Source organism: Leptodactylus fuscus, chromosome 7, assembly GCF_031893055.1.
Source record: "Leptodactylus fuscus isolate aLepFus1 chromosome 7, aLepFus1.hap2, whole genome shotgun sequence".
NCBI lineage: Eukaryota > Metazoa > Chordata > Amphibia > Anura > Leptodactylidae > Leptodactylus > Leptodactylus fuscus.
In genome coordinates, this window is record NC_134271.1 from 105,257,940 (window position 1) to 105,284,613 (window position 26,674).

The 26,674-nt window shown below is 38.9% G+C and overlaps 2 protein-coding genes across 2 annotated transcripts in view; both read left to right on the top strand.

Moving 5' to 3' along the window:
* The window catches only part of PPP2R5E (protein phosphatase 2 regulatory subunit B'epsilon), a 74,664-nt gene extending 70,687 nt beyond the window's left edge, over positions 1 to 3,977 (top strand). Inside the window, exon 14 of the mRNA XM_075282776.1 lies at positions 1,673 to 3,977. Within this exon, the coding sequence (XP_075138877.1) occupies positions 1,673 to 1,772 (100 nt within the window). The 3' untranslated portion in view covers positions 1,773 to 3,977. The remainder of the gene's footprint in view (positions 1 to 1,672) is intronic.
* A 12,100-nt stretch (positions 3,978 to 16,077) lies between these two features.
* On the top strand, positions 16,078 to 20,676 carry GPHB5 (glycoprotein hormone subunit beta 5). Its single transcript, XM_075282801.1, has 3 exons — positions 16,078 to 16,111; positions 17,993 to 18,199; positions 20,488 to 20,676. Exons 2-3 carry the CDS (start codon positions 17,996 to 17,998, stop codon positions 20,674 to 20,676), a joined length of 393 nt encoding a protein of 130 aa, XP_075138902.1. The 5' UTR covers positions 16,078 to 16,111; positions 17,993 to 17,995.
* The last annotated feature ends 5,998 nt before the right edge of the window (positions 20,677 to 26,674 follow it).

The following is a 26,674-nucleotide window of genomic DNA, read 5'->3' on the forward strand; positions in this document are numbered from 1 at the left end:
CGTCAGAATCCACCCCCTCACAATAGAGGTCTATGTAGACAGCTAGCTTACTTTTTTCCATGAGCGGCATGTTCCCGCTCACGGAAAAAAGAAGTGAGCTGCCCTTTCTTCAGGCGGATTCTGCGGCTGATTCAGCCCCGGCGTCTGCCTCGCAACAGCAGCCTCCGGACTAGGCCCATTCATCTGAGCCTATGACAGTCGTGGCAGTCGCATTTTGGCCCTATTATGATGCAGCTTCCCATTCGGGACCAAAATGCGCCTTACCGCCCCGCGTGTGAACTAGCCCTTTCTCTTTCATTACTTGTAGTGTTGAAAGGCAATGTGATGTCACAGTCAAAATTGCAATGTAGCTGAGCCTCAGCAATACAGAAATATCTGTACTGTTCTTTTACTAGTGTGTTCTGCTTCTGACTCCCATTTAATATCCCCTCTAGGTATGGATGGGTACAACTTCTGAGACCTCCACCCTTCCTAAGAATGAAGGGGCATCAGCACTTGTTTAGCACAGAGTAGTTTTCCCCTGTACGGTGCTTCCCAGTCACCTAGATCTTCAGTGAGGCCACGTACCCCTCCCTGTGCACCAGATGACAGGACACCTCTATGCAGGGAGCATCAATGAAAGGAGATAAAGCTTTAAACCAACACATGATCCCTTTCATTCTTAGGATCGGGTGGGGTTCCAGAGGTCAGACCCCATCTTATCTTAGTAACGTCACATCACTTTGAGAAGGGTATTCTTCTTTAATGGCAGTACAGACCAAGAATGGCTGTGTACGTGATATGAAACATGCTGAGCAATGAAGCATTGCTTAATCTGATAGGACAGAAGCTGTAATCTGCCAAACCACTATTAGACAATTGTTAACTGTTTTACATGCTTGTATATAAGGAGATAGTGTCACAAGTAACAGAACAATAAGCTACTGTCAGGAGCAGGGAACGTTTCTGAATACCACAGTGTAGCATTCCTGGAAAACAGGAGACTTATGGTAATTGTATGTGACACAACTCCGCTGAGTGTTATTCTAGTCTATGCCAGTGGTAGAAAGGATTAGTAGAAATAGAATTGGAACGGTTATTAGGGAGCTGGCAGGTTTTTTTAATGTGAAAAGTAATAGAATGGCAGGATTTGTGAGCCCCCCTCCCCATATTATTTCACAGTCTATTGACTTGGCTTTAGCATTATTATTTTCTTAGTAGCATAAGCAAAATCTTTGTCATTTTGACCAATGAGACCAAATGTCAGTGTGAACCTACCGCTAACTGGCCACCTCCGTCAAACAGCTGATCATGGGGGTGCCCATGTCAGACCCCAACCCATCTGGCCTGAGGATAAATCATTATTAAAGTCCTGGAAAACCTAAAAATAAACCAGTAGTGTTTGTCACTCTTCAGGATTTCTATTGTACCTTGCAGGTGTTACTTTCCTTCTGATTTCCTCACATTTCTTTGTCTCCTATTGTAGAAGGAGCTGTGATCAATGGCTCCTCCTGCATTCGGTTACATTATGGGTGGTTTGTGTACATGTCTTTTCATTTGGTTGCGTTACCAGAAAGAATAAGATGAGACAAGAAGAGAATGTTGTTGGAGGAATTGCTGGGATGGTTTTTTTTTGTTCATTCTCTGTTTACTGTCTCCTTAAATAACTCAATCTTTTGATTCCATTTGCCAGTGAGAAGAAAAAGGAAAAGGAACGCGAAGAACTATGGAAAAAATTAGAAGACCTTGAATTGAAGAGAGGTCTTAGGAGCGACGGTATTATCCCGACTTAACAAAGGAAATGATTTCATCTTTATCCTGTGGAGTCACATGTATGTAGTAGAAGATGGAGCAGCAGTTTTCTGTATTGTGCAACTTTACAGTAGATAACATTCGTTTCATTATTACAACAGCACTGTATATAACTGTCTAAGTAAAGGAAAAAAAGGCAAAAAAAGCAAAACAAAAAAAATTCTATGGACTTTAATCCAAAGTTTGGACACTAGATGAACTTCTCAGAACTTTGCAAACATAATCATTGTTTCTTTACATCTTCTCGGATCTTGATGAAATATTTTACAGTGTCAAAAGCTCCCCCATTTTGTCAGGCACTTGATATTTATCATTGAGCAGAGTATCGCAGTGTTTCAGATCCAGGCAACCCTTGTTAAATTTAGCTTCTCTTTCTGCTAAACTGTATAAATCTATTTATATAGTGAAAAACAAAAAAGGCAAAAAAAAAAAAAAAAAGAAAAAAATATAAATTCTGAGTTTGCAGAACATCCTCCTTCTCTGGATACCATTTTTCCTCTTTGTAAAGCTATTTCTTTTTCATTTCTTTGCACATTTTTTTTTTCCGGAGCTGAATGTTTTAGCAGGACTGTTCCCCACAACGGTTTTGTGTCCTAATGTGTTTATATAATATATTTTTTCTCATTTTTTTTTTTTAAAGGCTCTGCTGCTTTTCTGACTATTGGGTTTGCATTAGAACTGTTGCAACCTGTGGCCCACAAACTCCTAGCATTATACGGTAATGGAAGGGCCAGAAGTTGCACACCTCTGAACTAATGCATAACTGGTTGTCAAAGTAAGCACCAAAGCTTTTTACCAAAAATATATATATATATATATAATGCATATGCAAAAGCTCTTGTGCTTTTTGATTATTGGGTATATATTAGACCAGTGGTATACAACCTGTAGCATATGGAAAGTTGTAGTTTCGTTGCAGGTTGCACACCACTGCTCTGCGGAAGGTTCTAGAGCTTTTTAATAAATAAAAATCAAATATGCTTATTTTGTCTATTGGGTGTGCATTAGAGCAGTGGTGTGCAAGTTGCTACTGGTCAGTAGTCGGTGAACTGCAACCCTGGACCTTTGGCTGTCAAAGCCAATGTGTTATAAGAGCTTAAAGGCTGCAGGTTGCATACATACTGCATTAGAGCATTTCTGTTCATCGTGCAGACCTCCAGCTCTAATAGCACGCTTGACGTTGTAGTTTCACAGTCCGCAGCTTGTATACCACTGCAGTAGAGAATACAGAGGGAAGGACAGGTTTTCTTCCAGCGATGTATGTTGCAAATGAGCTTGCATTCTCTGTATATGAGACACTGACAACAATGTAAAACCCAACCAGTATTAGTTTGCATTTGTCACACCACTGCAACACACAACACAGGGCTGTTTTAGAATCCTATATATATATTTTAGCCATTATTATCCTACAAATTTTATTGGACCATTTTGAAATAAAGATAAAAAAACACTAAACAGTGAAAACAGGACAAGGTGGTGTCGGAGTGGTACTGATTGTATTCAGACAGATCCGTTTTTGCTGTTTGGAAGTCATTGCCTTATTTTATAGTAAATATGTATTAAAGTATTCCAGCAAAAGAGGATGTAACCTCTAGGAAACACACTCACAAAAGAATAAAAAAAAAAGAAGTCATGTTGCGGTGTTTTTGTGGACATTAGATCTGTACGTCACAGTGCCAGCCCCGGTCGGGAAGGTTTTTTTTTGCCTGCAACATCAGTCTGCATTCTGAACTGGATGCTCATTTCAACTACTGTGTTTACCATCAAAAGTGGTTCTTCAAATGCTACTGAAAAGAGAAAGAAATTCTGGAAATTCCTATTGTCCTGAGTATTAATAAAGTTCAAATGCTTTTATATCAAAGGTGCATTGTGACCAAATTGTTTGAAACCAAGCGAGGAGTGTTGAGCACCCATTGCACATGGTATCATCTATAATATGAATAATAACAATAGCAGGTAATAGTTATATAAGATGACACTATATATAAGCTGCAGAGGAATGAACAGCACTCTAGTGCATGTATTGTAGCATCAGAGTGGCTTGGTTAGCACTGCATGTAGCCTGGATGGATAACTTTGGCTGCCAGGGCTTAACTGCTGTGTCCCAATGAACTGCTGCCCATCATTTAAAGAGGACAGAAGAAAGGTAATCTCTTCCCTCCCAATATATATATATATATATATATATATATATATATATATATATATATATATATATATGTATTTATTAGTTCAGAGCTGCCCAGAACTGTTCATCCCATGGGATAACATTATGAGATCAGCAGAAAATAAACATGGCCAAACTTATTCCCCTGAGTGTGAACAACTAACTGGATCTTTGGACACCATACTCTTTACATTTTCAGCCAATGCCTAGATAAATGGAGTTTATCAAGTCCAAAATGCCTCCTAAACCAATAATAATAGATTAGAGGCACTGTAAGGGCTTCTAATAGGAGCATGAGCATACATTTGTTGAGATTTATACAATAGATCTATAAAAAGATGATTATTTCAGAATTGTTTCATCAACTTTTTATAGATCTCACTCAGCAAGTGCCCTGGGACAAGACCTGATTTGGAAGCTTTGATGCAGACAGAGGCTGAAAACGTCAAAACGCTTGTAGCTACATGAAGGCGAATCGGATGCCACCCCTAGTGCACTTCTATGCTGATTTACATATTTATAAAAAGATGGTCATCTCTGCATTTCTTCATCGGTTTGGGGCTACAAATGTATATTTCTGCTCCTATTTAAGTCCCATGGGGCAGCACTATTATTGGTTGTGGACCTGGAAGACTCCCTTTAATAAAAATGTGCGGTCTTAAGTGTTTTAACTCTGCAAATGAAATTGCGTTAATTCTTTAGCTACATTTCATCCAGTCTTGATCCATACTCACAACCAGGTATATAACTTTTTTTTTTTTCAGGTGCTTGGTCATTGAATTGAGTACAGGACTTGTTGACTTTGTAATATGGTATATATCTTAGCTTAGTCCTAAGTGCTGATCTTGGGAAACTTTGTGTAAAAATAATTCTTTCGTTATATTAAAATAAAATTGTAGTCACCTGGATCAGCAAGAGAACTCTGCTGGATTTTGAGCATTGATAGGTGTCATAATGCTGAACTGTTGGGCATCCATAGGTACCATGATGTTGGGCATCCATAGGTACCATGATGCTGGACTGTTGGGCACCCATAGGTACCATGATGCTGGACTGTTGGGCACCCATAGGTACCATGATGCTGGACTGTTGGGCACCCATAGGTACCATGATGCTGGACTGTTGGGCATCCATAGGTACCATGATGCTGGACTGTTGGGCACCCATAGGTACCATGATGCTGGACTGTTGGGCACCCATAGGTACCATGATGCTGGACTGTTGGGCACCCATAGGTACCATGATGCTGGACTGTTGGGCACCCATAGGTACCATGATGCTGGACTGTTGGGCATCCATAGGTACCATGATGCTGGACTATTGGCCATCCACACTTAGTAGATGCTGTGATTTGGAAGAATATCTTGGATTCTGCTCTCAACCAGCTAGTGGTCAAACCTGATGGGCCTCTTGCCCCTTGTTAAATTGAATGGTGGGATCAACAGTAGACCTGTTGTTGGTGGACTCTTATCTACATAGTCTAAGCATGTCATGTGCTCCGTTCAATGACCTGTCAGATATAATCTGGTTGGATTGGTCACCTAGAGTACTAACCATCCACTCTTGGTGGAAGTAGGGCTGCAAAGTCTGCTTCTTCTGTACATAAATATATTTTGTTAATACTTACATAATGTTATATAGTTCAGGGCTTTTGTAATTTCAGAATACTTTTAATGAAGTGATGTATCTATGGAAATATTTAACATACACATCTATCTGTGATTTGATAATCCTACATGTTCTGACCAATACACTTTAGGCTGCTTTTACTATAGAATAATATCATTTAGGTCTAGGTTCACAATTGTGTATATCCTTATTTGTATGAAGTTTAAAGGGAGTCTGTCAGCAGAAACCAGTGTATAAACCCAGCCCTGCAGATAGCTAGGTTAGGGTCACCTGAATCAGATGATGTTTCTTCTCTTGTGACTAGCTGCCACTGTCAAGATATCGTATACTACTTTAGAGCGACAACAAGCTTGTCATTGCTCAATAGCTTGCCTACATGTTCACAAAAAGAGTGATATCTCAGAAACAGTGGCATCAATTCACCAGAGCAGAGAGCACGCTATCTGCGGCTGCTGCATTCGGGCGACAGACTAGCCTTCAGATTCTTATGTCTGCGTAGTAGTTCTTAACTGAAGTGGAAACATTCAATCTTTGGGAACCTCTCACCAATCCCACCCAACTCTTAAGAAGCATTGCCATGAGCTCCCATTAGTAATCTTGGAGAAGACCGCCCTATTGTCCAGACCAGATTGTCTCTTAGGGATTTGGTTCCACTCTAAATAATGCCTACTTGCCGTTTCTTTAAGACTCCCTCCCTAGAAGACCACTTTTCGATTCAATTTTAGGTGGATGTTTCCAAGTGGTTTTACTGTAAATTTTTATATCTGCAAAGACAACTAGAGGGAATTTGAGCTTACTGCATGTTTGTACATGGAACTTAAGGACTTCAATTTTGATGATTTATTTACAGGATAAGTCATTAATATGAGGCATTTGGGCATTCATCTCTTGGCACCACCTACTGATTTATAGGGCTGCAGTACTCCAGATGAAGCACGGCTCGGTGTATTGTATACTAGCAGTCATTGGTACTGCAGCTCTGCCAGGAGTCTGACCTTCACCAAAGGACCACAAAGCACCTCTTAAATATACAGTATGCTGCTTCTTATGGAAACTGCAGTGAGTCAGCATGTCCTCTTATGTATCTGTGAATATGCATGAGATCTGGAGCACTGTATGACAAAACTGACACTCCAGCCATTAACAAGAAATATTAAAAAGGTTTTCCACAATTTAGATATTGATGGCATAGTCTTTGGATGGGTCATCAATCTCCTAAAACCTGACACTATCGCCAATTGGCTGTAGCCACCAGAATTGGCATAGTGTATACGGCCAAAAGCACACAACTTTGTATACTGTGTTAGTGGCTGTGCCATGAATGAACATGACATGTCTTCTTCCGACTCTGTACAACGTTGTAACTTCGCCTACCACGTTCAGTACCCTCATTTTAAAGGCTCTGCAATAAAAGGTGAAGATTCTTTGGACACCCTGGTGGGCAAACTTAAATATCTCCAAAATAGGTGAACACGGCTTCTTGGTTGAGAGCAATCCCAAACTCTAGTCTGGAGGTAGATGGGTTATTTTATGCCTACAGTTGCATATTGCTATTTTACTTTACTGTTTTGTTACATGCAGTGTTTAGGGTTATCAGATCACATATATGGTATAAGATTATTATCTAAGGTCAGAAAAGGAAGGCATTGTGATCTATGTTACCATGTACATACTGATGTTATTTCTGAAGAATCTGCTGTAAAGTGAAAATGTATACATACACCTAATGTATGGCTTAGTATATAAATATGTCTTTCAAAGAAAAAAAAAACGGATCGTTTTTTGCTGCCATATTGGCTTTGTTCAAAGGTAAATTGCAGTTTGTTGAGTTTTTATTTGAGCCTGAGTATTACAAGTCACTGGCTCTAGGCTCAGGTAACCATCAACCCATCTTTGAGGTCCTGTCTTATGAAGGACCTATGATATATATGGGTCTATGAGGGCAAGGTTACATACAAATAACACCAAAAAGCAATACACACGTGACATTCTACAGGTATAGACAGCGGTTTCTTTATGTATTCCTATTTCTGTTACTCGTGTCCTATTTCTGGGTATGTGAACCCTCTAAAGGCAAATTCTGATATGTCTTTTTTTTTTCCCCGTAAGTGTGGATAGATTTCAAACTCTATCCACAAAATGTCACTCCTGGATGCGGCCCTTAGATCAACCTCGTTTTTATAATTTGTGAAGGTACCTAAGTTAAAGGGGTATTCCTGTGTCTGCATTTATGACTGAGGATATGCTATAAACCGATGGATGCATGTCTCCCCTCTATGTGACCCGCATCTATCTTGAGAAGGGGGCTCTGTTTGCAGATGCAGGCAATTGAGTAAATGCAAATAAACTACATTGTTGTCATTTTAAATTGATAACCCTTTTTTCCCCCCTGATAAAGTTTTGGGGTTTTTTGTTCTGTTTTTTTTTTTGTTTTGTTTTGTTTTGGTTTTCTTTTTCAAATAGCAGAGATAAATCTGATTATCGCTGTGGAGCATAGCTGGTTTTATATAAAAATAATAATAACAAAAAAAAAAGTAGCCTGTTTATACTGTCTTAGCCCTCTCCATTGTTGACAACCATGTTGATCATGAACAAGTCCTAAAATTGCAAATCAGCTTCTCCCATAATTGTCAGATATTGTCCTTTGGCAACATTAGGTGTGTGATATTTTAATAAAAAAGTACATTTAAAATGCAAATCTACATGTGGTATTGTGTTCATATTGGTGACTTGGCTACAAGGTGGTTTTTCCCTACCTAATGTCATGAATGAGCAAAAGTTGGTTGCACCCGATAACTATGAATGTGCAAGTGCCGGTGGTTCTAGATGAATACTATGAATGTGCAAGACCCGGTTATACCTGATAATGATGAATGAATAACAGATAGTTGTACCCCATACGGTGAGAGGGCAGGAGCTGGCTCTTGTATAACTGAACTTGAGCAAATGTTAAACATTGGGTTTGATGTCAACCATATTGAAAACGATGAAATTTTTTATGCTGAGAGATTACATAAAATTCTGTCAATATGTGATTTAAAAATTAATAAAAAATATTCCGGTATACTGGAATGTTTAGAGTAGACCTGTCATATTTGATACAGACTGTTATAATAGACAACTGGGGAAGGCCAATCGGAGATGACTGTGTTGCAACCAGCCTGCCGTGAAATAAAAGCATGGGCTGCGCATGGGGGACACGGGGATGTCCCCGAGTCGTGCATGGGCCATGCTTCTGTGGCTGCTTCAAATGAGTAGAAGCCACGGAAACACGGGCCACAAAATAGGAATAGGACCTGTCATATCTGATGTGGCCCGGACATGGGACGTGAAAATCACGGTCGTGTATAGGGGCCCATAGAAAAGAATAGGTCAGTGTGCTATCCGAGAAATACACTGATAGCAAACTGACCCACACCACGGTCGTCTGCAAGGATCCTAATGGAAACTTAGATGACAAACCTCAGGGCTAATGATTCAAAGACTTAACTGAGAAAAATAATAAAGGTCTAAACTATAACTTTTAAAAAAGAAAAAAACTGAGTAAATGTGCTAAAAAAAAAATAAAAATAGTTTTAACTCTAAAAGAAGGGTACAAATGGAGCCAATCCATCTATCTAGAGAAACCCCATTTATTAAATCTCAGGGCTCAATTGTTTGTAGCCATAGTAAGCCTTAGAGAACCAAGACTGGTAAATACTCTATCCGTACACCTCCACTCTTATTCTCGTGACCATGCCTTATACCCCTAAGATCCTAAGTTTTTCTAAATAGACTTTATCATCAGAGGTCAGATGTAGAAAATAAGAAACAAATGCAGAAACACACCGATAGGACTTGTTCACACGGGGCAAGAGGGGTGGATTTTGGTGCTGAATCCTCCTCAAAATCCACCCCCTCACAATAGAGGTCTATGCAGACCGCTAGCATTCTTTTTTCCGCTAGCGGTTTGTACCCACTAGCAGAAAAAAGAAGCGAGCTGCCCTTTCTTCAGGCGGATTCCACGGCTGATCCAGCCCCGGCGTCCACCTCGCGGCAGCACCCTCCGGACTAGGCCCATTCATTTGGGCCTACTCCGTAGCAGGAAGCCGCGACTGTCCCGCGTCAAAATCAGGACCAAAATGCGCGGTGCCCCATGTGAACGGGGCCATAGGGTGACTCAAATTCCTCCTGAAAATTTCCAAAATATAGTGCACATTACACTAGCATTATGGAGGTCAGAGAATTTTTGAGGATAAGTGTTTTGTGTACGAAACTAGAAAAACAAGATGCGACACAGCAAAACTTTTTGAAGCCTTCAAAGCTGAGGAGTCACTTTCTATAGGTTTTTGAGTACAGTTGCTCCTGAGTGGGCGTAAATTGCTTGGAAGTCATACAAAGTCTCAAACATCAGCATGAGGTCTTCCGCGGTGTCCACCAAGAGCTCAATCATGAAAGTTCATAGATGGTTAAACTCCAGGTAAGATTTATAAAAGGATTGTCCAGTTCTAGCCAGTACGTTATTGTGTATCTAATGAAATGTGATACAATTTCCCTATATCGTTTCTGTACCAATTCCTCATGATTTTCTAGATCTCTGCAGTATTAATAATTAGCCTGTGATCATGCGATGTACACATAATTGCACGGCTCGTTAGTCACAACACAGTAATCAGACTTCTGTCTTGTAAGAAGCTGAGGACCTGTGTGTCCATCACATGATCATGGACTGTATATCACATGACCATAGATTGATTTTTTTCCACTGGAAGTAAACCATGAATCAAAGCAAGCAGAGATCTAGATGACCATGAGGAATTGTTATAGAAAGTTCCATAAAACAAATGATGACCTTTATTTGGTGAAACGCGACAACCCCTTTAATGAGTTGAAGCAATAGGTTTTTCCCTCAGCTGTATCTAGTGTGTTTTGGTGAATTAAATAATACTTGTATTTGGACCTTTGCCTGTATTATGGCCCCAAATTGTGAGTTGTGATCCCAAGATGTCGCTGTGGCTTTTTTGTATGTTAATGGTTCAAACGTTGAGTACCGTTTTGTTCCCCTTCCCCCCTGGACATTTCAAGACAAAAAAAAATATGGCAGATGTACTAATACCTGTGTGATAAGATGAAAAGCGTAGGCTAGAACATCACATTGGAAGAGACTTGTGCCAGATGGGGTCCATTTAGCCCAAGTATTTGTTTGGATTAATTACCAGGGACAATGAAACGCACATAATCCGTGCACAATCCCAATTTACGGTTTTCTTTCAATTAGCCACTTACGTTTCGGAAATCCTTCTTCTATTTAATACCATGAGACGTATCCGGGGAAAAGAGAGAGGAGTGTTGCTGTTAAAAGTTGGAACAAGTAAAGTAATCTTTTCAGAACATTTCAAGAGAGATCTTTCACACAAAGAGGCGACTTAAAGTAAAATCCAGTCATGTGAAGAGATCAAGATGGTTGATTAACGCTAAAGCCGACCCTTTGTGGTGATAGAAACATAAGGTTTAGAAACAAATTATCAAAGTAAACTTCTATTGAAATGTAAAAAGCCCTACAGTGAAGAAAGTAAAGCACTTAAAGAGGTTATGCAGGACTTCCAAGGAAACTTATTTACCACTACAAGGAGGATTTGTACCTTGCTAAGCTGAGACTTTGCTACTTTTACTTTTGTCTTCTACGCAGTTGAAACTAGAAGTGAATGTCTATTTTTACAATCCCTTTCTTAGCTAAATAGGTGCTGATTATTTTCTGTATTTGTTGTGTTTAGAGCTTTGCTTTTCTCCATTTTTTTTTTTTGTAAATTCATGGGTTGTCCATTAGAAATACAGAGTTACTGTACTTCTAGAAACGGTGTTGCCCTGTCCGCGGGTTCTGTGGATGCAGTGTTGTAAAATACCATAGTCAAGGCCATTTTAACACATTGGTGGGCCCCTACCCATCACCACCACTTACACATACCTGACCCATACAAATTATAATGCCCCCACATTGTATAACACCTCCTTAGTGGACACATATAATATAATGGTCCATCACATATTAACCTGTCCCCCTCCACCCGTCCACTGGTCCCTCAACATTATATTATATTGTTCCGCTGCAGTTGCCTTACCTCCCCAATATATCTAGTCTCCATCTGGTGTCCATAGTAATATGGACCAAACAGAAAAACTAATGCTCTTTTCGCCGTTATTCTCTTCTTTCTCTGCTGTAAGTGGCCATAGGGAGCAATAGGAACGATATAAGTGATATCAATATATTGCGTCAAGACACCGGGTGCAGGAAACAGGGGCCGGATGGTGAATCAGGGAGCCATCTGCATTCGGATTCAACGCCTCATTGTTTACAAGGCACATCATTGTATATTTGGCAGCAGCCATGTCTGGGATTGCCGCTTTTATGAAGGGAACTAAACTAGTACCAGACAAAGCTGCTACCAAGTGTACAGTGCTGTGCTTCATAAACCAGGTGGCCTGGAGGATATAGCAGGCCCCTGGCACCTCCATGAATCAGCTGAGTAGCAGCTATGGCAACCACCCTACACAGTGTACAGAGCTTGGAAGCAGACCACTGTCCACTGTGTAGTGGCTGTGCCGAGTTACTGCAATGCTGTAAAAAAACAAAAACCATGGGTGAGGGCGGAGACATAGGCGATGAGCTGCGGTGATTGGGACAGTCACCACACAGCCGATTAGTGGGGGTGCTGGGTGTCAGACATACGCGTAAATCCACTTTTATTGGCCTGTTCTGAGTCTAGTTATTCAATATCAAAAACCTGGGGGGAAAAAACCTTTTAAATTGGAGCTCCACTTGTGAGAATAAGCAAATGTATATAAAGGAAGCCTTTGTGGAAGGTAAATGTAAAGGTGCAATTTTCTATAGTTAGTGTCATGTTCAGACTGAGTAGTGTTTAGACCCGGGTTTATTGTCATTCCTGTAGGTAAGACACGATCCACACTGGCTCCATGTTCTGAGCTTCCCATACAAGGGATTGGCTCCTGATGTCACTATAGCTATTAGTGGAATTACATGCTCTACTTTATTGCTTAAGCCGTGTAATAGGACGTCACATTGTAAACTGTTTTAACCGTTGCTATGAAGCAAGTAAACATTGCCCCTTAAATATGAGAATAAATAGGAAAAATCACCAGTATTAGTTGTGTTCTTCTGTCATATTGTTACAATCTTTCACTCTGACTAAACTGTTTGATTGATTGTTGGTTATACAGTATACTAGACATGAGTGAGACTTTAAAGGGAATTTGGTTTTTCATAGTCAGAGCTCAGCTTTTCTGATACAGAGCTCCAAATCCCCTGCATTGATAGACATAGTTAAGTGAAGAAATTGTGAATAGACGTGTTAGCACCAATGATTGGTAGTGAAATGTCAGACTATTAGGTATGAAGAGCTGCAGTACAATCTCCTATCCCAGAGACAAGGGAGTGACGTGCAGAATTTACGGTGAGTGGGATCACCAGAGGTAGCCAACACAGCGCTCAGCTATCTCCAGCACTAATAAAAGGAGCAGTGTACAAGCTGTTCCATTCATATTCTCCTGATCGGTTGGGGGATGATTAAAGGGGTTTCCCACAGAGCAAGTTATCCCCTATCCATAGGACAGGAAAAATTTGCAGATCAGTGGGAGTCCAACTATCCAGAATTCCACTAATCAGAAGAACAGGACTTTTGTATAGCTTTGGCAATCCCATTGACCGCTGCTCTATTCAGAAGGGGGAGAAAAGCACCCCCATTCCCCTGATCAGTGAGGGTCTGTGCAACCAGACCTCTACTGATTTGTAAGTTATCCTCTGTAAGATAACTTGTCTTGTGGTGGTAATACCCCTTTAACCAAGCTTCCAGCAGTCCAATAGAATTATAATTAGCTGTTCTCTAATAATGAGATGACTCTGCTCAACTTGCCATAGCCTATATAGCAAAGCACTATCGTCCAACTCCTTCGTAAATGGCTGACAGCAGTGAAAGTCTTCTAATTCATTAAAAAGGCATTGGTTGATTCCTATGAAAGTAAATATATAACAAACTACACATACACAAATTAATAATTGTAGACTATAATGAGAAATAATCATTTCAGTTTGGAGTCAGTAACTATTTTCAGACATCACCCAAAATTGGTCCCAACTCGGACCTAAGAGCAGCCTGTCACAATAGCCTATTAACCCTATGAGGAGTCCTATATTACATATCCATAATGCATATCGCCTCCATCTCCTACCCTATTCTCCCCTTAGAGCAATGCTTCTAGGGATGAATACCTCTCTGATATGTTATCTAATGGCACATGCCACATTTTTTCTCTCTACCAGGTTCCATATAAAATTAAGAAAATTGGTAACTTACTGTGGGCTCATAGCAAGTCATGACACCCTCTAAGACAAAACAGTCTACAGTTTCTCCCTCTAAGACAAAAACATTTGGAAACCTCCAGAATTTTCCCTTTCAATACAAGTTGGTCATAAAGGTTTACACTGCCTCTGAGCTCTTAATAATCGAGTGATTAAGTGATCTTGAGAGTAGCTGACGGTAATGACGCACATATCCATGGCTCATCTCAGTGCACACGCTCACAAAATACCAGCATTGTGGTGTTTTTTGATTTGGGCTAAGGGGTAGAGATTTGTGGGATTAGTGAGATGTATGGGGGAAGAAGTCAGAGATGGTATTTGAGAACCCATTCTCTTTCTTTGCTATGATGCAAAGCTTTTTTTTTCTTTTAATTTATTTATCACCAAGGTAATACCGGTAAAAACAGTGAAGTACACAAAGAAGGAGAATGCATTCCAAAAGGCTGGACACGAACAATAGGAAACTTGATAAATTAAGCCATCCTGTCTTTAACCTACATCACTTCATTTTATGTTCTGTCCCAGGTATTACGTCTAAATGACAGGATTAGATTTAATGGCACTCTATCTATTAGGCTGCTATGATTTTTTTTTTTTTTTTTTATTTTTTACTTTTTTCCTTATTTACTTTTATGAATCACTTTGATTGCCTATAATTAAAAATCATATATTTAGTATATACAGCAATTAATTTCCACCAAATTTCATTAGGAAAGTTCCAATTCTCCTGCCGCTGCCATGGCTGAATAACATTGAGACAAGAGGAAATTACAGAAAATTTTACAGTGATTTACTGTTTTATACCTACAATCTGTGGTGCATATATAGTTGTTTGTGTGTACAATATATATATATATATATATATATATATATACCTCTATATATATAGATATATATATACACACCGTATATACTCGAGTATAAGCCAAATTTTTCAGCACAATTTTTATTTTTTTTGTTTAGGGGGGAAGGGGGGGGGGGTTTATGACCAGCCGAAATATTAATGTATAGAATCTCCCATAAAATAGTGGGGGAAAAAAAGAAGCTTTAAAAAGAAAAAAAAAAAAATCAATCCTTTCTCTAGAATACATACAAAAGTAGAAAATGACTGTGAAACACATACACATTAGGTATCCCTGTGTCTGAAAGTGCCCGGTCTACTGAATATTGGGGATCTGCAGTGCTCTTGTTCCGTCTGGAAGAGGTTAATAGGAGCACTGCAGATACCCTATATTCAGCCAGGCTGAATTCCAAGTGGGGGAAAAAAAAAAAACTCTGTCCTCAAGCTCAGGGAAGGGGCAGACAGACAACCAAAACACCCCCCTCCCCTTTCCCGTCACCCAGCAACTACTGCAACCAAAAACTCAGACCACTTTAATTTTTGAAATTTTCCAGTAGCTGCTGCTCCCCTCCCAGGCTTATACTCGAGTCAATAAGTTTTCCCAGTTTTTTGTGGTAAAATTAGGGGCCTCGGATAATATTCGGGTCGGCTTATACTCGAGTATATAGGGTATATATTATATAATCAATATATATATCTACTACTATAATTATTATTTCTAAAAATAAAATTTTCTATCTATCTATCTATCTATCTATCTATCTATCTATCTATCTATCCATTCATAGTTATCTTAGTTTATTTGTTCTTTTCTGTGATTCTTAAAATCCTTTGTATAGAAATTACAATTTTTTTTTTCAGTTTGTCCCCATCTTTTGCAATAAGTCATACTTTGTGCAAAAAATTAAAAATTGTCAAATTCCGTACAAAATTTTTTAAACTTATTATCTTGTGCAAAATGATGAAAACTGTGCAAATTTTTTAATCTTATTATCTTTTACAAAACTAGAGTGATGTCAGTGTTTAGATTCTGTATTACTCTTTCATGTGAAAATTTAGGACACCCCTTGTCGACATTGTTTACCTTAGATTTATGTCACTAGGGTAAGTCTCATTGTTTTAACGAATGATGTCCTTAAAAAAATAATTAACCGGCTTAGGTGAGAGCTTGTTGTACAGGAGCTGTGTTTTGATGTTGCTGGTGGTTCATGTAAGGATCTGCCTTAAGTTCCTTTGATTGACAGGGTTCTCTCCGTATATATGTATGTGCATCGGAGAAGCTACAGCAGAAGCCAGGCATAGAGTGAGGACACAGTCTGCATAAAAGGTCTGCTCATTCCCATTGTATCTAGATCTCCTGTTTTTACTTTCAATGTAAATTTTGTTTCATTGTGTTTTTTAATAACTTCCAGGTTTGCAATGCTGTTACTATAGGAAACTTTTACCCTATAAATCACATGCGTACAAATATACAGTTATGTTAATGTAACAATATTTCAATAATTGCTTTAATTTTTTATAGGAATTTCCTGGTCTATGCTTGTACTTAATACTGTATTTAAGGTATATATTATATGTTAGGTTGGATGAACATGGAATTTTTATTTTTTTCTTCTCCTGCTTGAGGCTTCTTCCCATAATTGACTTATTAGCTTTTTCTCTTGCTATTTAAGGATATGTTTACAAATATGGAGGAGTACCTCCAATTTCATAAATGAATAGTGCAGGTTAAAATTTTGTTATGTTTCTTATTAAAGAAATATGTTTTCTTCTCCGTTATTCAGGCAGCTCATTCGTCCATATTAGTCTATGAACAGAAGAGGGGGGATTAAAAAAGGCACTCAAATAATTTCTGCTGTTACAAACTACTATTCCTTGTTTCTTATTACTGCTAGGTTGTAGATAAGAGTCCGTTAGTACACAGAATTAAACAAATAAATCAATTAACCAGCCGTCTTATTACTACAAAACCCCTCCTTGCTCCATAGAGTTGTATGTGTGAGGTGAAATACGGAGACAGATGTAAGGTAAACAAGCAGAAACTGAAACTGACTATAAGGAGCAGAAGAACATCTTAATAAGAGGTGAAAGAAACAGATCTCTTTAATAAGATATATTACAAAGTTTCTTATATTCACATGTCCTATTCAGTTATGAAAAGTTGCTATAACCGTAAGGTGCATGCGACTTTAAAGGAACACTTTTAGATGTGTGCAAAGTGGATGAGGTTATAGAAAATTTCATCCACACATTACAGAAAAATGTTCTAGATTGGCTTGTGGTGCAGATCTACATCATGTCAAATCAGCGGCAATTTCACAAGCAATTCCACACGAAAAACCGCACCATTTAATGTGTTTGCTGGTGCAGAAAATCTTCTGTATATCAGTTCTTTGTGGACATGCTCTAAGGCTGGAATTACGTGTGCAGCTTTTGTGTTCACTAAGCACAGGAGTAGATACAAAAGAGAAGTATTAGTTTTTTCCTTTTTGCTTCTTTTTTGTTACACTCCTTGCTATGGGTACTTATATAGGTGTTTATGACACAGAGGTACATGCCATGTACTCCATAGTTTCTCATGTATGTTTTCTCTTCATACATATTGTAAAAATATACAATATATACTGCGTTTACAGTATATAATAACTGTTACAGAACATGTAACAATCCAGGAGTTCAGCCCTTTGTAGATTCCTGTCTACATTGTGCAGAGATATCAGTGGACAGTAGTGGATGGCATTGTGGTTGGATTCTCCAGCATTGACCTGTGCAGCCGCTGTATAATGTTGCTCGGACTGAATTTGATGTGTTTCTTCTCTCCTAGAGAGAATGTAGAAATATATACTTTAGTGTAACATGGTATGTTTAATCTTCCTGTCTAATTCGTAAAGAAGCAGACCGAGAAATCCTTTGTATAGTGTTACTGTAGAAGCCTTGTTACAGGTCTATATAGAAGGAATCCTTAAGCCTATGCACTGGTGCAAAATATCTTGAATTGTCTGTATACCGTAGTAACATAAGGTGTGCCAGGTACAAAGCCATAACTGTACAGCCCATGCACGTCCCCTGGTGAATATGATATTGCAATATTTCAGAGCATACTGGGAGTTGTAGTTGTGCAATAGCTGGACAGCTACAAGTTGGGGATAATAAAGAACAAAAGTGTTCATTGATTTCAGTATAATAAATGCAATGTTCTTCTCTGCAGACAATGAACTACCACAGTATGTCTACAATATTCTTACATCTACTGATCCTAAGTGGCAGCTGGAACACGTATGCCATCTCCAACATCAGTCTGAGAACTTTCATTGGCTGCGCTGTGCGGGAATTTACTTTCTTGGCCAAGAAACCTGGATGTAAAGGTTTGCGTGTCACCACTGATGCCTGCTGGGGGCGCTGCGAGACCTGGGAGGTAAGTCTTGAAATCAATAACCACATTTTCTTGTTCATTTTCACTGCTATTTATTTCATATAGCCTATGTAAATGTTAAAACAATTCAGAAATTTACTGCAGCTATTGTCTTAGTAACAATGTTTAAAGGTGTTTTCCCATCTCCTTGTTTCAGCTTTGCCTGTTGTCTCTTCTCATCACTTCATCCACTTCCCCCCCCTCCCAGCTTGCTGAACAACACTATGTGTTACAATACTTATGCAGATCAGATAATATGCAGATGCTTGTACAGAATGGGCTCAGTGTTATTTGTGTGTTTACATAGAGAGATAACAGACCAGGCTTTATCAGCAAATTGCAATTAGCTGAAATGATTGTGCTGCGGTCTGAGCAGTGAGTTACATCACTCTTCCTATCTCACAGGTCCATGGTTATAGCAATGCTGTGTAAACAATGGGAGGAATAAGTTCAAATAGCAGGCGAACAAAGCGGCATTTCTAAAGCAATATATATAGGAAAAGTCTTGAATTTACATATGCTACCATTATAGATAGGATCCTTGAGATGGGACAACCCCTTTAACAAGCTGGGTGGAAAATGTGATAATTATTGAATTGTAAGGGAGGAAATCTGCAGTTTGCTCTCAGTGTTGGCACTGCTAAGAGGCTCAATGGCTATGACAGCTCTGATCTCAGATCTTGTTATAGTCACGTGTCTTTTTATTCTGATCACTGCCTTTTTTACACACATTCTAGATCTCATTCAGATGGGCATATTTTACCCAAGTTTAATTGTACTAAAGACAACACCTGAAATATTCCCAGAACCAAACTTTAAGAAGTCCTAATTCCTACAATACTTTTAGGTTCCCTTTAGTAGAACTATAATAGTCCATCTGGTTGATGGACTATTACACCCAGGTAGCATAACATTAAGATATCCTATCTTGCAGGGGTTGGTCTCGGACATTTACCACATTCTATCGGACCCCACCCCCGAGGTCTTGCCCAAACACCCATACATGTCCTGCTAGGAAATCTATTTGGGGCAGCCCATCTCAGACGCTGTCTGGTCTCTCATCTGGGATAGGGGGCTCAAGTGCTCAAATTGTGTTGTTCATAAAGAGAATTTTTTTTTTAAATGCTGATGCACTGGTACCACACACCAGCCCTTCTCCACTCCTTTGACAGGTCCATCCCAGATTGTTGTTGGCGTTTTGGCGCTCGCCCCACACATATCTTTCACCTGTTTTGGTCCTGCCCTTCCCTTATCCCTTTCTGGTGCCAGGTTCAGGATCTATTAGAGCGGGTGTTGGGGGTGCGTTTTCCTCTCTCTCCTAGGATATTTCTCCTTCATCTCCTGCCTGTCAAGTTGCGCAAGCCCGCTCTTCGCCTCTTTTTATTTCTATTGTCACCTGCTCAATGTTTGATAGCTAAACAATGGCGCAAGAAGGTCCCCCCATTCCTGGAGGAACTATACTGCAGGATCAGGAGTGTGCGTTCTCTCGAGTACCTGACCGCCGTCCTTAATAATGAATAGGAGAGATTTCACGCCATTTGGAACTTATGAGACACATTCTGGGCAACCCAGCCTATAGGACACAGTATTTCACTGCACTCTTCCAGTCTTCCCTTATCCCTGTTTTCCCCTTGTTTCCTGTGTTGTCTTGTCTTTGTCTACTAATGTCTTTTTTGTCCTTTTGGTTGTGCAATATATTTATGTCTGTTTGATAACCTATGCAGTTTTGCTTACCGTGTGTACATTGTAATTTTGACGGTCTGTTCTTTTTTTTTTTTGAATGATATTGGTTATCGAATCTGTTCTTTTTTATTGTTAAAAAACTTCTTAAATAAATAATTTAAACAAGATATCCTATCTTAATGTTTTAAAAGGAGTCTCTCAAAATTGCATATAAAGGTAAACATAGTGCCTTGTAGGGTTTGGGATAAGGTTTGTTGCTGAAAAATTCAAAATATTTAAATATTTTCCAATGTTTTTCATGTTGTTTGCACAATTCTTTCTCAGTTGAAATAGAGTTCATTAGAACTAGTTTGGATTAATGTATTTACCTACTTCTATAATATGATTTCTGTGATACTGTTGAATGTCAGTTTATATATAGCAGTTTATTGTAACACATCATAGTCACAGTCCTGGCATTGCCTATGAGCTATAGCTACAGTAGTTCTGTTTCCATAATCCCCCAAAACCCCTTTAACTGAATGTTGCCCCATATATATAATGCCATAACATTGATAATAGCTTATTTTACTTCTGAATATTTATTTCTCAGTTTTTTTCGATTACAGAAACCTATCCTTGACCCTCCGCACATAGACGCTTACCACAGAGTCTGCACCTACAATGAAACAAAGCTGGTAACCGTGAAATTACCAAACTGCATCCCCAATGTGGATCCCTTCTTTACCTACCCTGTGGCGATCCGATGTGACTGTGGCGTCTGCTCCACTGCAACTACAGAATGTGAGACACTGTAAGGTGTTCTTGGAGACTGCAAGACTTTATTCTTCCTCTTAGTTGAGAAATGTATAGTTACTGGCGCATTGCATATGAGCAGAGACTTTCCTCTTGGTAAAGGTAGTGTACTATACCTGCAGGGTAAGCAGCCATTTTATTTCTCAATACTTACTGTATATGTTCCAGTAAGGCCACAAAAATCTTCTTATATTAAATGGGCTTTCTGGGTTTATATAGATAATTTTATTCTCATATACTTTATCAATTCTTCTAATGTTTAAGACCGCAAAGGGTAAGTTCACAAGGGTGTTTTTGGACCGGATTTTGACGTGGGGATCCGCATCAGAATCCGCTCAAAAAAACGCCTTCTGCAGCTAGCCACGACTGGATGCTGGTGCAGTGAACCGGCATCCAGTCATGGCATTCCACTCCGGTTTAGACCCAAATGAATGGGTCTAGTCGTGAGGGAATGTCGTGTCGCGGACGCCTGCGGGAAGATAGGGCAGCTCACTTTTTTTCCACGAATGGGGGAAGACACCACTAGCGGAAAAAAGAAGTAAACAGCTCCCATTGAAGTCAATGGGAGGTGTTTTTTTGAGCCTGATTCTGATGCAGATTCTGCGTCAAAATCCAGTCCAAAAACTGCCGTGTGAACTTACCCTAGGAAGTCTAGTTTAGATCTAGAAGCTAAAAACGTAATTGTGTCCAATGGGGTTTATTAGGTGAGAGAGATGGCATCCCGACCTGGATCACCTCCTTAAGCTTTCCTTACGTAAAAGCAGAAGTTCATTTACAGTCCATTTTTCTCTAAAACCAATTCTTGTATAAAAGCAAATTTCTGAGGGCGTGTTCACACCTGCGCCCGAACTCCGTTTTCAGGTTTCTGTCTTCTGCCAACAGAAGACGGAAACCTGGCAGACCGCGTCCGGCTGTGAGCGCATTGTGCTCTCTGCGGCAAAACCGTTTTTTTTTTAAACCGGACACAAAGTCCTGTGTCCAGTTAAGCTGGGTTCACTCCAGCGTTCGGGTCTCCGTATCAGGTTTCTATCTTCTTCCTGCAGAAGACGAAAACCTGTCATGCCAAGTCCGGCCGTGAGCGCCGGTGAGCGTTTTATGCTCTCTGCAGTGAAACCGTTTTTTTTTAAAACCGGACACAGTCCTGCATGTCTGACTCTGTGTCTGGTTAAAAAAAAAAACAATTTCACCGCGGAGAGTATAAAATGCAGTCGTACACTTTTCAAACCCATTCAAATGAATGGGTTTGAAACCTGACTTCAGCTTTCCATTTCCTGCACGAAACCTGCAGAACAGAGAGCCCGCAGATGTGAACGAGCCCTTAAAAAAACCTGGTTTCACCACAGAGAGCACAAGACGCTCACGGGCGGACACTTTCCAAACCTTTTCAAATGAATGGGTTTGAAAATGCCTGCAGGTTTCCGTCTCCTGTCCAGTTTCGGGCAGGAAACGGAAACCTGCAAAACAGAGACTGGGGCGCAGATGTGAACCCGCCCTGAGTTTTTTTTAGGGAAATCTACATGACAACAAATATGGGCACTCTAATGGGGCATTTCATGGCCCGTAAAAATCCTTACACCCACATAGCACTTTGCCTAAAGGAGAAAAGTCCTCTAAGTTTAAAGGGTAGGACATTGGCTTATAGAACATCTGCTTTCCAAGAGGTCGCACTAATGTGCATTGCTTTAATGTGATACATTTAGAAATGTAAAGTCAAGCTGAACATGCCGTTCAGTCTGAATGTTTTCCTATATAACTGGCCATCAATGTGCTCAGCTCCTCCTGCTCTATAACAAGCTGCTTGCAGATCATTATACTCACTATGACAGGTTTATATAGACGCCATTTGTACACTGTAGTAACTTCACGCTATTCTGTTTTATTTGGTATTACTTATATAAGCATATATATAAACATATTTATGAGCCTTAATATTAATCTTACAAACCTGATATTTTGTGATGGCTTACGGTGGAATGTCTCAATAAATTAATTTTATCTACAATTATTTGGGTTATTTTTGTTTCAGTTTTAAGAACATAATTGACATTTTCCAGTAGGTTTTTCCTTGTTCTTGTCTGGGATGGAACCAGACACTTCATCAGTTTGTGTTAGGTTCGGCTGCCTGAGAAAGAAAACCAGAATTCTGCTTTGATTCATATATTTAACCCATTTATGCCTAAAGTTCCATTATTGGAACTGAAAAATATATAACCTCTCGCATAAATGAGTTAAATCCTTAAAGAGATCGCCAGTGTTTCTTTTCCCTTTCCAGAGCCATGACCTTTATATTTCCATTGACATAGTCAGATGAAGGCTTGTTTTTTGCAGTACAAGTTGTATTTGTTCATGACACAATTTAATGTTCAACTCTGCTTTTTGGATTGGATTTTGGATTTCTGTAAAAATGACAACTTTTTTTTTTTTTTTAAGGTCAGTATAATTATAGTGAAGAGATGATCCGCAATCACTCCAGGAGCCGCTGGTAAAATTCCAATACTTTATTCCATTAAAGTTAAAACCGACAGCATACAAAAATAGGTAGGAAAACACACATAGTGAATAAAAGGGTCGCTTACGCGTTTCGGGGTTGCCCCCTTAATCATAGCATGTTGCATGTTAGAAAATACGAAATAAATAAATGTTAAGCACAGGTGTTTCTGTTCATTATTCGGTCACGTGCAGTGTTTGTAAGTTTGGAAAACAAATAAAGTTTTTGGGTTTTCGGAGCGTGTTTATATTTTTGTATAATTAAGTTATTGTATTCTTTTTATTTATTATTTTATTATTTTACATATTATGCAACAAGATTGTACATATATTTTGTGTACGTGTTTAGTTGTTCAAAAAGTATTTAATCTATACGGTATCTTCGACTATATGAAATTGAAACATAAGATTACATGTAGTGAATGCATAATATCCCAATATTTATATTATTCTTAGCATAGAATATAGATAGAAATGATATATGCAAAAAATCGCATAGCTTAATGAGATATCGCATGGCGCCATTAAAATATCGCACTAGTATGTGCGATTTATATGCGGTATTTAGGAATACAAAATATCTCGTTTACGTTATAAAATAGAATGAAGACATACTCTTTAGGATAGATCCATCTTACAGTATAAAAGAACAACTGGATGGTAACAAATGGTAATGAATAAATGACAACAAATAACTGGTGACAAATAAATGGTATATATTAATGTAGGTTCTTGATATATAAAGACCCTCTTATTATTGGACCATTCCGGTCACATGGTTGAAATAAACCAATAAGCTTTAAGTAAGATAGGAACCGACAGATGAAACACACCTATTGAAAAGAGAAGCATGGTACATCCTCAACTTTAATAGCAGAATACCTGCGGGGATGAATATAAGATCGGATATATCGTATATTTATTAAGAACGAGTGTGTACCATTCTATCTTATGTTCTTCTGTTTAAACAAATACATTTTCTTGTTCTCGTTAGATAAAAGCTCATGTAGTATTAAAATTACAATGGCCACTCACCTTGTCCATTGTGGACCTTTTTCGCATTGGGGGTCGTGTGTTGTGGTCCCCTGTCAATGCGGATGGATGGAGCTGTGCTGCTCTGTCTTGTCTTGTCTTTTTGCCGATGTGGCATGGTGACACGACTATGATGTAGGATTTGTGCATGTTTAAATGTCAAAGTTGCTGATCTCTATCCTTTTGGAAGTTCATTGGTCCTTTTTTGGACACGTGGCCGGGACCCACTTCATTGGTTCATTCCGGTCACGTGACCGGGACCAAGCCTCACAGATGCCCTATGTATCATCTGTCGGTTCCTATCTTACTTAAAGCTTATTGGTTTATTTCAACCATGTGACCGGAATGGTCCAATAATAAGAGGGTCTTTATATATCAAGAACCTACATTAATATATACCATTTATTTGTCACCAGTTATTTGTTGTCATTTATTCATTACCATTTGTTACCATCCAGTTGTTCTTTTATACTGTAAGATGGATCTATCCTAAAGAGTATGTCTTCATTCTATTTTATAACGTAAACGAGATATTTTGTATTCCTAAATACCGCATATAAATCGCACATACTAGTGCGATATTTTTATGGCGCCATGCGATATCTCATTAAGCTATGCGATTTTTTGCATATATCATTTCTATCTATATTCTATGCTAAGAATAATATAAATATTGGGATATTATGCATTCACTACATGTAATCTTATGTTTCAATTTCATATAGTCGAAGATACCGTATAGATTAAATACTTTTTGAACAACTAAACACGTACACAAAATATATGTACAATCTTGTTGCATAATATGTAAAATAATAAAATAATAAATAAAAAGAATACAATAACTTAATTATACAAAAATATAAACACGCTCCGAAAACCCAAAAACTTTATTTGTTTTCCAAACTTACAAACACTGCACGTGACCGAATAATGAACAGAAACACCTGTGCTTAATATTTATTTATTTCGTATTTTTTAACATGCAACATGCTATGATTAAGGGGGCAACCCCGAAACGCGGTAAACGACCCTTTTATTCACTATGTGTGTTTTCCTACCTATTTTTGTATGCTGTCGGTTTTAACTTTAATGGAATAAAGTATTGGAATTTTACCAGCGGCTCCTGGAGTGATTGCGGATCATCTCTTCACTACAATTTCCTTACGATTTGCCTCACAGTCCGGAGGAAAGGTCTTGCACCTCCAGAGGAAGCCCAAGCATGTGGTAGGACTCAATCCTTATTACCTTTTTCACAATTGTTGTATTTACAGACTATTATTGGGATTGTTACCACGATTTATGAACACTCAATATGAGTACTAAAGAGGAATCTCGCAATAGCAAAATCGCGTCAGTGTTTGGACATTTTTCGGAAGGAGATTTTGACAATAACCATACTATCAAAGAGTTCATGAAAAAGAAAGAGAAACTACTCTATCAGGAGACCACAATATTACCAAATACCAAAATACAACTTTCGTCTGCTGAGCATTTTGGTAAATGCTCAGTATTAGGCTGGATTTTTAGTAATGACAGGTAGGATTGGTAGTGGGACCAGTCATTCCACCCCACTCCAGTCCACACTTTGGGGATGTTCCGGCAGTGACTCAGCTGCAGAGAGTCTCCTCGTCAAGGAGGCTTAAGAAGCCAGCTTCAGCATCAACACTTTGGCAGAGCTTGTCTGGAGAGCCAACAGAGAGGTCATATTTTTGGGGCTGTGCCCTGAGTGATTCTACTGGCTTTTGGATTTCTGTTATTCTAGGTGAGGTAACCTATTCTATGTTTAGTTAGAGCCTAGCCGGGCAGGGATTTATTTTTGTATTGTTTCCTTTTGTTGCTGCGCTACCTTTTTGAGTGAAAATAAACTCTACCTTTGTTTTTGGACGACTTTTGGTGTCTATGCCACCCCACCTAGCAATCCCAGACCCTGACACCCTATAAAGATATGTTATAACCAGCACTGAATACTGGACCTAAAAAATATAAGTAACAAATAATGGGGACTGTTTTTAAACAAACTCCGAATTTCACGATTGTAGGGTGCATCATAGGAGAAATCTGGAGGTTTCCCTTGCAAGGTAAAAAGTTTGAATGTTTTTGAGACCCAGTAGGAAAAAAACATCAGTCTCTGGCGTACTTTTTTTTTATTACATTTGAGAATTTGGTCTAACTTTACCTTGTAGCAAAGGGCCACCATCTTCTACTAGTGTATGACATCTCAGGCTTCAGCATTCAGTACTAGTTGCTAGATGTCCTGGGAGGACAATAAATATTACATATACTACATACTGGGTAACAAAAGTGGCTTTGTAACACATAGGGAGTAGTAGGTGTTCTCTAACCACAGCTGATAGACCTCTGTTCTGACACCTCTTGCGCCAGTATACTGATCTTCTGGGTAAGATGATGGTCTCCATATCTCTAGATTCTTACTATATTCGTAAATTCAAAAATCGCCCAACATTTTTTGGTTCTTAG